At 33.8% G+C, this 14,056-nt stretch overlaps 1 protein-coding gene across 2 annotated transcripts; it reads right to left on the bottom strand.

Moving 5' to 3' along the window:
• Window positions 1–6,448: 6,448 nt before the first annotated feature.
• LOC130745328 (uncharacterized) lies at window positions 6,449–9,241 on the bottom strand. 2 transcript variants are annotated; one of them, XM_057597512.1, is made up of 8 exons: window positions 8,932–9,241; window positions 8,573–8,840; window positions 8,398–8,494; window positions 7,917–8,319; window positions 7,467–7,839; window positions 7,190–7,384; window positions 7,043–7,111; window positions 6,449–6,949 (listed from the first exon to the last, which is right to left on the bottom strand). In XM_057597512.1, the coding sequence occupies exons 1-4, from the start codon at window positions 9,079–9,081 to the stop codon at window positions 8,109–8,111; spliced, it is 726 nt and encodes a 241-aa protein (XP_057453495.1). In that variant the 5' UTR covers window positions 9,082–9,241; the 3' UTR covers window positions 6,449–6,949; window positions 7,043–7,111; window positions 7,190–7,384; window positions 7,467–7,839; window positions 7,917–8,108. The 2 variants fall into 2 exon arrangements, with proteins under 2 accessions (XP_057453495.1, XP_057453494.1); XM_057597511.1 differs by having other exon boundaries at window positions 7,190–7,587; window positions 7,685–7,839.
• Between the last annotated feature and the right edge of the window lie 4,815 nt (window positions 9,242–14,056).

Raw genomic sequence — 14,056 nt, 5'->3', positions numbered from 1 at the left:
GTGAGCGTGACAATAACAGCATTGATAGGACGCATCCCCAAGGTCTATCTCATCTATTGACACACAAATGCAACAAATAGTTTAGGCAGGGAATTTAATCTAAAAAACCCACATCATAATCAGCCTAAAAACATACCTATTAGCTCAGAATCCTGGTATAATTGAGTCAAATGCTTTAAAGGTTCATTAGCAGCATTGAAGTCCACCAATAATTGACGACACGCAGAAGCACCTCTTATTAAATTAGGATCAACAGAATTGGATCTCTGTGAAGTTGCTCCACGGTGGCTCGACTTCCTTCTTGTAGCCAATTTTTTTTTCTTCACTACAACCCTTTTAACACCTTCTTCAATATACCTCTGATTTGATTTATTGCCTACAATCAATAATATAGATAACAAAACTTATGTAACACCACCCTACAATATCATAACCTAATAGTAAATATATATACCTTCCTTGGCAACAGTTTTGTCCCCTTCAAAAACTGCCATATTATCTTGGTTGACATTGAAATTCCTTGATTTACTATGCATATACTCTAATCTCCTGCGCCTAGCAGTTGCATACTGGTTTTTTTTCCCTGACACATCAATTGCAATTTGATATAAAAAAACAAACAATTACTTAATAATACATTCAGAATAATTACTATAGGACTTATGCGCAAATTTGCATACTAACCACTAATGGTTGAGATATTCGAAAGACCATCTGGATGTATGGATAACGGGGGGCTAAAATAATTGTTGTTCGATAATCTTGAGACTGCAATATGAAAATAACCTTTAAGTTTTTGTGCTCAATTATATTTCAATAATCAAATTATGCAAGCAAACATCTAAGTCTTACACAATGTGCTGCTTGTAGATGATACACTTGGTGTGGATCTAATAACATTTACAACAGTTTCTGATAAAATTCCAGAACAATTTCCATCGTTGTTTTTGGTTAAGTTGTTTGTAACATCAGAGAAAGGAGACCTTGAATTATTCTTCCTCATCTTTGTAGCTGTTACTCAAATTTGAAAATTAATATAAGATAACATGCACCAACCAAATTACTAAATTAATAACAGTCTATAGATTCACAAAGAGCACTTAAAAAAAACGGTCCTATTCTCAAACCCACTTATTTAAATAACTACCAATCCAGAAACAACTTGCCTGGTTTGCTACTACTACAGACTTTGTTTTGGGACATATACTCAGAACTTCTCTTTCGTGCCATTATTTGTTTCCTTCTACTCCTAGCTAAATGGAGCACAAAGACAAAATACTTTAGATAAGTACTACTGTATATTACATTCATACAGTATGAGGCAGACATCAAATGTTATATTATAAGAATTTGAGAACCCAAAATTAATCTTGAAATGTAGGACTCTACCTTGTGCTGATTCGAACTTATACATATTAACAGGCTCAATATGAAAATCCATGAATGACTTATGGGCACATGCACAAGGTCCGTTGAAGAACTTCACAAATCACAACGTCAAAGAGATGCCTCCAGAAGTACACTCATTAGATAAATTAAACCCGAAACCACCTTACCAAAGCAATATTCTACGTGACATGTATTTGGGAGCTAGCTTCAGAAACTTCGAACCAACCATCTATGAAAGGAAATGGGTTTATAAGGAACTTTTTTGAGTTTATTACACTTGCGCACAGAGCCTTCCAAATATCCCTCTGACATCAGCTACTCTACCTAATCTAAAAGGACAACTAAACCTTTACCTATATACCATGCCCACATACATTCCCCCACAAGCATAATGTCGATGGACAAAATATTAATTAATAAAAAATACTACACAAATGAATCCAACTTATTTGTAAATTCGATTCCTGGGCCCTATATAAAAAACTCCTACACATGCCTTCCAAATTAGATAATTAATCTTCTCTTTCAATTTTCCTTGTACTCTTAAATTAGCTGATTGGATTAGTACATAATAAGAGTTACTACAAATAGTAAAATCCAAACTTCAAACTTAAATTCTTGATAACATAAACTGTTGAAACATAACTTACAATGGAAAAACACATACAACTTAATCACAATACAGAGTGAACTTTGTCCAAACAAATCTCCAAAACATTACAATGAAAACATAAATATAAAACAATCAAACTACACCAACTTGAAAAAGACTTCAAAACAGCACATCCAAATACAAACTTCATCACAAATCAGCGTTCTTCACAACACTCCAGCCACCAAATCTTGTGTGTCACCAAATACTTCTATCTGTCAAACTCCACATCAATGACCCTTGCAACTCCATCTGTAAACCTCATGCGGATCCTGTCACTCGGAACAACATCGTGAAGCTGACAGAATTTCCTCCAACCTTTACCGAGTTTAGTGTGACGTCCAGTTGCACGGTGCAGGATGTTAACCCTTACGCAAATGCCAGTAGGACCTCTCAATACCCAAGGATCAGCTCCATGACGACGCACATAATGAGCAACCCTGCCTGGCAAGGTCTTTGCCAGATGAAAAAGTGAACTCAGTTATGTATATTAAATAAAAAAATTGACAAAAAACTTGTTGTCTTACTCACGTATTGGCTGCCATATGCTCTGTATGGAGAAATAACAGTGTTAAAGCCCATCTGGTACTCTAGTAAAACCCCTTCAGCGACACCATTTGGTGCTGGGTAATGCTCCGGAACTACCTGCTCATCTTCTACATTATTCATAAGGACTGACTGTGGGGAGGAGACCACTGCTGGCACCTCTTGATCAAGTTCCACCATAGACATCTCACCAGAAAGGATATTTGGTAAATCAGCAAATATATCATCCACATCTTCAGGGAGAAAAACAGGTGATGGTGGTGGTGAGGGAGGGTATAGAGCACGATAGTAACGAATCTCATCCCCCCCCCCACAAGAGCTATGGTCATGTGAAAATGACAGGGTTCAACCATTTTCAACATACACCAATGATCATCAGACAGACCATAATACTCAGCCAAAGAGCTTCATCCTTGTTGGAGAGCAGGCTTGGCAGTGTCCATGTTGTAGTCAACCATAAAAATATTATGGAGTGGATCTTCCAACACCCACTTGGGGCCCAGTAAATGCTCCCAGCTCAAAGCAAACGCTTGATCTATACGTCCTTGTGCCTATGTTAATAATAAGAAATCAATATTATAGTGCAATTATTTAAACACTTGCTCAAAAAATAAATTCAAAACAAAGCAAAAAAACTAACTTAAGGACTACAACATATGGATCTTTTTCCTGCAGATAATGATATATATTTATAAGGTACTATGTTAATACTTGATCATGTAAAATCATCCCAACAAAATAACATATTTTTTAAAGATCTTGTTGCTAAAATATGAACTATAATTTTTTGGGTGGAAAAAATTTAAAAAGAAATGAAACCTAAGCTCCAGATCAAGTTACAAATGTTTCGTGAAAAACAAAATAGTATACTAATCTTGATGAACTTCATATGTTTACATGAAATCTAATAAAAATAATCATTGTAAAAAATTAGTGAGAAGCCCTACTTCCCGAGGATACAAAAAAATGCCAACACTGTTAATGTAACCATCATCAGGTTCAGTGTGCACCATGCTTTCTTGCAGAAAGGATTTTGACAAACTTAAGAACACAATTCTGAAGATGAATTGCAATGACTTGTACATAACAAAGACCCCTTTAAATAGAAAGGATTGAACAGGAAGTTTAAGGGATTAGCGCCACCCAATATACGTGTAGGTTTTCTTCCATTAATTATGTATTTAAAAATCACAAAGCCCAGTAAAAATATATTATTTGAGTATTTAATTTCATATCAATTTTTTTTTATTAATACCAGTTCAGTTTTAGCTACAATTATTTCTTTAATTACAATTAAATTAGCTTACCACTCAAGCATTTCACGTAATAAATTTATATCAAATACAAAACATAGATAAAATTCCAATTAAACTTCTTGACTTTATTTCCAATTTTGTACTTTAATATACCAAAAAAAAGAGTAAATTTCACCTATAATCTCCAAATAATAATCAATAAACTAAGGTACCAACTTTTTTTTTGATAAGCACTAAGGCACCACTACATTAATGTAATCTTTTATTAACCACATTTGAACTACTACACAACATTTACTTTCAATCATTCATATCTACGTTTTATCTCACACTCATGTCATGTAAAGTGATTAGGTTCGTTAAAAATTACAATAAGTTTAGTAGGTTCAATCCCATTTACATACCAAAATTTATATAAGTTTTGTATCTACTAAATCCTTCACAAATGTTGTTCGCATCTGAAAGTACAATGGAATACTAAAGGCCAGCTACAGTAAACCTTTTTACTAAAATCATTTTCTCTAACAAATACGGACCCATGCCAGATATCAAATGTGCAAAACTTCTAACCAAAAAACTTGTTTTAGCCTTTACTTGTCATTAATGTGAATACCTACCAAATCTGGTATCTATATGTTCGTGTGCTTCCTGCAGTAAAGGAAAGGATATTTTTCCCAAATCAAGAATTGTGGCCTGACACGATCCATGATTACCTATATTAGGCCTCAAAGAAGAGCTGCAACCGTAGAAGATATGATTCCTGAAATGGTTATCAATTCATCTTCAGATTAGTTCAGAGTACAGTACATACACCCACAGAATTTATCCAATCTACAAATTAATCTTGATTGACATCAAATCACTATAAGTTTGCATGAGGACGCGTTCCCCCTACAACCATTCAGAAATTGCAAACGCGTATACCATTGTCCAAAAGGAGAACAACGTTCAGGCCATAGTCATGTTCCTTTAATAACTCTGAATAAGTTTGAAAGATTGATGGGAGTTATAGTCACCCTATTAATGGTATTTCGGCTGTATCAACAATGAAATTAATTAATCACCACATTTACTTTGTACATTTGTATTATAATAACAATGAAATTGGAATATAATTGGTGAGTATTTGTGGTATACAAACTATAATTTCATTGTTGATAGCCAATGAAATTGGAATATAATTAGTGAGTTATAGACACCCTATATAGCCACTCATATGCAACTTTTTTTTGTTATGATATTTGAACCTTTTGGAAAATATCCGACATTTCCTTTTATTTAATAATAAATTTTTTTTTAAATTGAACAATGCACTCAATAAAATGTTTTCTGAGAAATTTTAAAAATCCAATCTACACAATACAATTTAAGAGGGTTCAAATAAAAATAAAAATTATCCACTACTCTTTTTTTATAATGAATTGTTACAATATATTGTTTTGACTAAAAAAAAATTCCACACTGTAAGTGTAATGCCACTAACTAAATCCAACAAAATACAAATCCTTTAATTCTCTAATAATCTATAAGAAATATTTAGTTTTCCTGAAATGTAACATTATTAACCAAATAAATAAATTCACCAATTATATTCCAATTTGTATTTTCCATGGCTGAATAACCATAACGAAATTTGATGGCATAATATCCTTATAGTAAAGATTTCAATGAAGTCAATCTTGATAACAATAATGCAATGGAATACGTGACCTTAAAAACTTACACACTTTATTTATGAAAATATGCCCCCCCCCCCAGCCCCCTAATAACATAAATGGACAACTCCAACACTACAAATATGATCCACTTAACCACCCAATAAATTGGGATCATCTCCATCCAAATTGTGTCATTGATTTAAGTACTAAAATATGAGTATTTATTCTTGTTTTCTATCTCTTGTTGAATTGGTCTATGTCTTTAAATACAATCCATTTTTTCAATTTTTTTTTAATTAATTCAATTAATCCTTTTAATATCAAGCCATTGACTCTGATTTCAAATGAAGGAGCTAAAAAGAAGTTAGGTGAAAAAGATCCAAATAAACAAAATATAAATTTTAAGTAATATACAATCCTTATAAAATAATTAACTATGCAACAACCAATGGCAAACCATTTACTGACAAAACCACCCCATATAATCAACTTACTAACTTGATATTTCATCTTAAAATATAGCATTAACTTTGCCTAACTTTGCCTGCCTTGGGTTTCATGTAATTATGTCATCTTAATATTATATTGATATACTATTCAATCGTCATATAAACTGGAACAATTTTTTCAAGGGGGGGGGGGGTAAACTTTATGTAAGTTAAATATTTTTAGGCTAAGCCCTTTATGAATTATCAATCATCCAGGATTCACCAGAAAATCACACACAAAGCCCAATAAAACACTGCGACCAAAGCCCACAGAGAAAACAATAATATTGGCAACCACTTTGTCCATAAACAAATACTAATTAGACAAATGATTTTCTCTTCAGATTAATCAATAAATAGTTCATAATTGACAAATTTAGCTTCTAGGAGGTTCAAGTTAAATCATCTTAATGGTAACAAAAAAACCATTCAGACCATGACTACAATCAATACATCTTCACAGCTTAGTCAACACAAAATTTGCAAAGAAACTTAGAAACCATATATTAATAATAACGAACGCAACATAGAGTACACTTCCTGACTATGGTCCAACATTAGAAACTAAACACTTGATAAAAAAAACTGTGGACAACAGGTTCCTACACATAACAACATCATGCAACTACAGGTTGCTTCTTCACAATCACTTAGTTTGCTAAATACTTAACACACGACAACTAAAAGTTGCTTCTTCATAATCACCTAATTGAAATTAAAACATATAGCATAAATCCCACACAAACAACTCTGTCAATTAGTGACCTTCTTAATCTTCACTGACACCTTCTTCTTCCTACCAATCACAGACAACAGCTCTTCTTCATCAGTGGATAAGTTTCTCTTAGGGTTTATAATGTCCTGGGTATTTCCATTCAAATCAGTGGTTGGATATGACAGTGCTATTGGTGTTTCAGGTGACTTCTCACCTTGAACATTCACAAATTCTTCCATCAAATCCTACCACCCACAAGAAATTCAATGTATTATATTCAACACATATTGAACATGGACGTAAATTAAGGAAACTATCAAGAAACATTTTTTACCAACCTTTGCAACAACTCTGTGCTTCATATTGGACTCAGGTGTCACCATCACACGACTTGAAGAAGCCCCAACCTTCATGTCGTATGCATTAATGTCAGGCCCAGAAATAGGTAAAAACGAATAGCAAATAGAAGGAATCTTAACACATACAGTATTCTCTAACTGCATTTTTTGGAACTACCTTATTATATCTTCATCAGTACAAACCCGCTTCACACGGTAAGAGGCCTCAAAACGGGATCTATCAAATCTTTGACTTTGGAAATTCTTAACCTCAATCTTAAACAAAGCTGCAGTACCAATGAAGCTAGATATTTCCTCAGGTATCCCATTCGAAGCTTCATCCTATCAGCAATAATATACCCAATACGTTAGTTCCAAATATAACGTCAGGAAATTTCATATTACAATAACTCATCATTAATACTTTCTCAGATGCTTCAACCATTACAGCGCATGGTTTACCAACAAATTACGATGCTTCCTTATCAAAGAGGACCAAGTTTGCACTACCAGAATGGTCTTCCACAGTGATCTGGAGTCGATACCTATTTCAATATTAACAATGTCAACAATCAGGATCCTACATGACTCAAATAACAACCTAGTTGCAAATAAAAAACACTCTTAAATCACATTGACAACCTGGGATAAACTGCTAGAACATGCCTATTACAGCTCTCACAAAAGAACATTTTCTCATCAGCAAAAACCTTCCTATTACACATACATGCAGTGTACCACCAATCAACTCCTTCTTCCATAGAACAAATGGTTGCATAGACAACAAAGACACCATCCTACAACAAAATCACTTCGTCAATTCATAATACAATAAACATACTGAATTTTACATCTAAATGGAAATACAATATACCTTTTTTAAATCCTTCAACTCTGAAATTGTCTTGTTAGAAGTCAGGACCAAGAAGTCATCCTCGCCAGACACACTCTTGGAGTCAGACAATTGACTAAGCGAACGGGAAGCACTCTCATTGGTTTCCATAAACCTACACAATAAAATTGGAAATTAATATATGCCTCTCATCACCATCTTAAAACATCCATACTACCTTCTCTTCAAAACATCAGCCATGGGTACTGGTGGATCAAACATGATCTTGGTGGCACCATGAACATTCTGAATACTATTATTCCCTTGGAAAGATTTCACTTTAGCAAACTGTACAATAACCACAGGGTTATTGATGTCGCCACCACCAAGGAAATTAGTCAGCTCATCCACATATACTCCAAACAGCGCACACTCAATCCTCAACCTGAAACATTGCACAACCTCAAAAACTCAACAAAATCATGAGTTAAGTACATGCATAGAAGCAAAAACAAATACATACCCTGCAGACTCAATCTCAATAACATTCATTTTCGATTTCTTCCCATGAGAAACAATCTCCCTCTCAACACCCACTCCAGTAAGTATGCCAATCACATCTGCAACCATAATAACCATATCATCTAAAGAATTAAAAAAAATCACGATATATTCAAAGTTAATATCTTGATATCTACCCACTAAACAAGTCACATCAAACGCAGGAGATAATATCTCAGCAAATGACACAAATGTGTATGGATTCACATCGAAAGGTAAGTGGTTCATTGAGCGGACTTCAATCTTAAACATAAAGCAAATCTTGTAGTTGTGCTTTGCAGTCTTGTAATCGCCAGAACTTTCAACAACAACAAACCCAGACAGACTGTAAACATTTCCATCCACCAGCAACTTCTCAAACTTATACATCAATGTCTTCTTGATTGTGGCATGGATCTTGTTACCCTACATATGAAAGGGAAACCTTCAAAAACTGTTCCGAGGACATAAAATCAAAAATTAACAAACCGGCAGTACAATGATAAAAGATTATCACCTTATCATCCATCAGAACCATCTCAAGCGAAAGGGGAAGCTTCGAAGTGGCAAAACCTTTGCTATACCAAACCCTAATAACCTTGACCATAATCTTCCACTGCTCCTTCCCAGAGTGAAGCGCAGCAACATCGTGAAAAACAACATTCATGACTTCGAATATGAATGGAAAATAAGATTGGGTTGTGACGGACAATGGATGACATACAGATATGCCCTGTATTTATAGACAACGAAAATACAATGAAACAAAAAATCGAAGCCAAGGCCGACGAAAAACCTAACAATTATACACCCACAGTCACGACATGTACTCGTACTTAACACTGACAATATGCATGCATCCAGACAGGGGAAAGATCTAGTTCCCTACCTACAAAGAGCTGGGTATGGCTGAAGACTTTCAATTCAATCTGCGAAAATAAAAACTTTACCTTTAAACAGTCATGTATACATGCTCTTCCAAATTGACACCTGGACAGTTGCTCTTGGAACGCCACGTAGGAATTTTGTCGTCCTTAACAGCTTGTGCTTTGTATCTAGTATAGATATTTTATTTGTCTGCTGATATCCTTACATGTAGGTTTTTAATGATGTATATATGTTTTTAAATGTCTACATGGATTTTACAAAGGGACCAAAATAGTAAAAAAACATCCATCATAACCTATAATCTTAATCCGTCATCATTTTGTTTTCATCTTCAACCCTTAAACTTAAAAAAATCTAGAAACTTTTTTTGAAAAACATATCGGCGGCGGCCCACAAATTTTCCCCTCAAAATAAAAAAATTCAAGGCCCACCATCAAGCCTAGAAAAACCTAAAAGAAATTAAGGCGGCTCAACAAAAGGACACCCCCAACTGAAACTGCAACAATCCAGACCCATAACAAGGCAAAAATGACATTGAACCCCATGAAGCACAATTCGACCCAGACCCATAATAAGGGTAGACGAAAAAGGTCATCCTCTTAAAACACCACCAAAACATACAGGAATTGCTTGAGTCGTTTTTTACATTGTTTCGGTCATTTTTTCTACCTTTGTTGAATGTGGCTAAACAGGAATTGCTTGAGTTGTTTTTGTTGTCGTTGTTGAGACGTAAGGGTCTATGGCATAGAGGGAAATTAGGGGTTTTTGTAACACCCCATTTTCCGTTATTAGGTTATTTATTATTTTATTTTAATTATTATTATGATATATGATAATTTGAAGAATTATGTGATTTTATTAGATAATTAAGTGATTATGTGATATATGGAGTGAGTAAATTATTTAAATTGTATATGAGTGATATATATGCTTATTATTTAAATCTTATGTGATATAGTATAAGATTTAGATAAATAAGGGTTTTAGGTTTTAAGTGAGTAGTTGGGAGTGGGGTCCATTGTAAGACTATTTAAGGGTTAGGAGTGAATTAGAAAGGGAAAAAAATCAGAATTTGAGAATTGGAGAAGTTAGCAGAGTAGAAGAAAAGAAGCGTGAAAGAGAGAAGGGGGAAAAGAGAAGAAAAATCTAGACTTTGATCTTCAAGAGGTAAGGGTTTGAATTCATATTCTTTGGATTGGTATGATAGTGGATAATGATAGAAAGCCTGATTTAGGAACCCTAGGTTGCAATTTTTTCTAAGCTGAAGGTGGATTGTTGAGTTTAGGGTTATGAATTGTGGGTGGAAGAGAGGGGGTAGCGCGCCGCGCATGAGGCTGTAGAAATTTACGAGTTATTGAATCCAGGGCCGTGTAGGGGGCTAGGAAAAGTAGGCAATTGCCTAAGGCCCCCTAGAATATATAAGGCCCAAAAATATTTTGTATGTATATATACTATATAAGATATATTATAGACTTGATAGAGTAATGAAACAATAAAAAATTATGCAACATTAATCGTAACATGGATAATGTAATGTGAGAACTTAAAAGTTCTACGTGGGATGTGCAACTTTGGTAGTTATTAGTAGTATTATTTTGTATTGGCAAATTTACATTTTTCTGAAAAATTAATAAATAAAATAGTTGTTGTTTATACATTTCGAAAACTAAAAATATTAAATTGTGTCACTCATAACATTTAGATTTTTAATCACTTATATATATAATATAGTATTATATAATTTTGATCTTCACTCGTTGTTTCTTCTCTAAAAAAATAATTTTTTGTCATCACTTCAACATTTTCGCCTTAGGCCCCAAAACCTCTCTACACGGCCATGCTTGAATCCTATTTAGAGCTGTGTTATTGACCGAATATGAAGAAGTAGTCTTCATGAAAGATGTATCCCTTTCTGTTATGAAACTTTTTCCGTTGGTTTCATGTCATTCCGACGTCTGTAGCTCGAGTAATATGTGTTTTAGTGAGAATAGGTTAAGCTGTCTCGTTTCTCACGAACTGCTGTTAGTGTTAGATTTTTCCTGAATTTTTTACTTCGAATATAGACTTGAAAATTTACAGGGATTTACAAAACGTGTATAGGGAACCATGATAAAAATATTAGATTTTTATGAGTGTATTTGAGGTATTTAAAAATTCGCCTAGGTTGTTGTACAGTTTATAACCGTTTTGAATAAAATGAGTCATTTTAGGTGCAAATGTTGTTTTCGAAAAAAGATGTGGTGCGTGTGCATGGTGATGCGCAAGGCGCGGTGGCGCTTGACCATGGAGAGGGTTGCGCGCGAGGGAGGTGGCACATGTAGGTAATGGTGCGCGCGGTAGCGCGCGCATGAAGGGGATGGTGCAGGGAGATGACGAGTTTTTGAGGAAAATTAGGAAAAATCTAGTTTTGGTATAATAGTTGCAGGATATCTCATATATGAATTATATCTAATTTATATCTACTTAATAGTTCATTATACGATGTCGTTTCTGAATTGATGTTATGTTTGAGATGCCAAGTTGTTGTGATTGCAAGTTGTATAATTGATAACATGTAATATGTGTGTTTGTGCAACTGGTGATGAGGTGATGAATATGCTAAAATAATTAAGACTTGGAGATGGCCTGAATATGCATATGTTAGTGGAGTTTTGCACAATACACTGCATAGTTGTCAAGAGGCAATGTTTGCTAGTTCTCGTGAAGGCTAGTGACTTGTCCCAAAACTGGAGTGGTTTTGAAGCCTAGAGCGAGGGCTTTATTGGTGGTTATCTGTCTGGAGTGGACGCGGTGATACCGCTAAGGATAACAACTTTGGTACCAAAGACATTTGCACGGGTCTTACTTGAGTCATATGTGTTAGGGAGTTGTTGATGTTAATTAATGATAATTGTGATATTTTTTGAGATTTGATGTTGTGGTAATTGAAGACAATAATATTTGCTTACTTGATGCTATGAATTATTGAGTATTATCATAACTGTGAGATTGATTGATTATATTAAATTACATAATTTATTATTTGTTAGTGGAGTGTGAAGAATTTATGTGGAACCTAGATAAGCTTTTACATTATTTATTATTATGCTTATCCATATGATATGAGTTCTCACCCTTCTATTGGAATGGTGTTCTATGCGACATCGCTCAGGTGCCGAGGATAGTGGAGCTTCTCGCAAGGGTTAGTCGGAGGAGCTAGTCTTTTATAGGTAGTTTAGTTATGAGAGTCATGCTCTGTTATGTAACACGGGGAAACGCTAAGTTTTGTACATTGATGTTAAGAGTTATTTTATGAACTCTCTTTATTAACTTTTGGATTATGTTTTATCTAGGAGTTGAAATAAATCCGATGTGCTATGCATATGATGTTAGACATTAAATTTGGAAATTTATATATTTATTATGAACATGACAGGTGTTTTGATTTATGGTTTTGGAGAATAAGTGTGACACCCTCTGTGTTATGCATTTTACTCTGATTTAAGCTATAATATTTATGCGGGGTTTAGAGGGTGTTACAGTTTTTCTACAGATCATTGGAGAAAAAAATGGGAATTTGGTAGTTAATTTTTTAATTTCGGGAAATTTACGGGTTAAAGGGTTGAAGATGATGATGAGGATGAAAATGATAGGGGAATACAAGTGACATGTTTAATTGAGGGATGGAAACTAATAATTCGCTTTAGTTTTGTTACATAAAACATATTTAACCCAAAAGTGATCTTACATGATTGAAAAACAATTTGTTTGATTATAGTTTTTGAAAGTTATTTTCTTTTTTAAAAAACTGAAAATTTTAAAAACAATTCATATTTTCAGTTTTTATCTAAAATATCATAACAACTTAGAGATGTTTTCTCTTTCTATTTTTAGCTTTCAAATTATAAATTTTTTAATGTTGAAAAACATCACATTCTTCCTTCTTTTGAAAAACTTTTTTTTTGGACAAATAGAGTTACTCGTCAATTAATATGTTGAAATAGAGTTGGCAATTCTCAAACTAACCCATCCAAGATGGTAGTAGCAATGAAGTTTGATTCTATGACTTTTTGCGAACCATTCAAACCTCTCACCATTAATCCAAGTCTAGTGGCTTTGTATCCTTTTAGGCTAAGTGCATTTCTTAGTCTATTTTGTATTGAAAAATTTAATCAAAAGTTTCGGGAAGATAAAAATAAAAAACAGAGTTTCAAAAAAAATAAAAAACAGATTCTTTCCGTATAAATAATTTTCAAACGTGCTATAAAAAATATTTAAATGCTTGGGCATCTAATTCTCACTTGGTGCTCTAAATATTTATATATTTGGGTATCTAATTCTTACTTAATTGGTGCTATTTATCCATGTTAGTTACCACAGTGCATAGATTAATTGGCTCGGATGTGTTATAGTTTAGGAGAGGTTTCAGTCTCGGATAATATAGTTGCGTTAAATATTTGGTAGAAAATGTTTTGTTGTCCTTATATATAGGTCATACTTGACTCGAACAAGATTGCTTACTTAAAGATACCTGTTATTTAAAAAAAAAAATTCCATGTTAGTTAGTTTAAGTTTCCTCTCATTCCTAAATTCTATCAATAATCATAAGTCATAACTATGCACCACAAGTCGTACCTCTCTTAAATTAATGTTAGAAGTCCCGCATTGGCTAGAGATAGAGCATAAATAGTCTTTATAAGGGTAGTGTAAATCTCAACTCTTGAGCTAACTTTTGTGGTTGAGTATAGGTCTCTCAATTTCTAATATGGTATCAG

The sequence above is a fragment of the Lotus japonicus genome, chromosome 3 (genome assembly GCF_012489685.1).
Source record: "Lotus japonicus ecotype B-129 chromosome 3, LjGifu_v1.2".
NCBI classification, from domain to species: domain Eukaryota; kingdom Viridiplantae; phylum Streptophyta; class Magnoliopsida; order Fabales; family Fabaceae; genus Lotus; species Lotus japonicus.
The sequence above is the reverse complement of the archived record's forward strand: the minus strand, read 5'-3'. Positions and strand labels throughout refer to the sequence as shown.

What these genes read in the sequence shown, in the direction of transcription:
- LOC130745328 (XM_057597512.1), bottom strand. Translation starts at nt 9,081, where the DNA reads ATGAATGTTGTTTTTCACGATGTTGCTGCGCTTCACTCTGGGAAGGAG. An exon ending in TGATGTGACTTGTTTAGTGG is followed by an intron (nt 8,495 to 8,572) that starts GTAGATATCAAG and finishes TTATGGTTGCAG; the next exon opens with ATGTGATTGGCATACTTACT. An exon ending in ATTGAGATTGAGTCTGCAGG is followed by an intron (nt 8,320 to 8,397) that starts GTATGTATTTGT and finishes GCAATGTTTCAG; the next exon opens with GTTGAGGATTGAGTGTGCGC.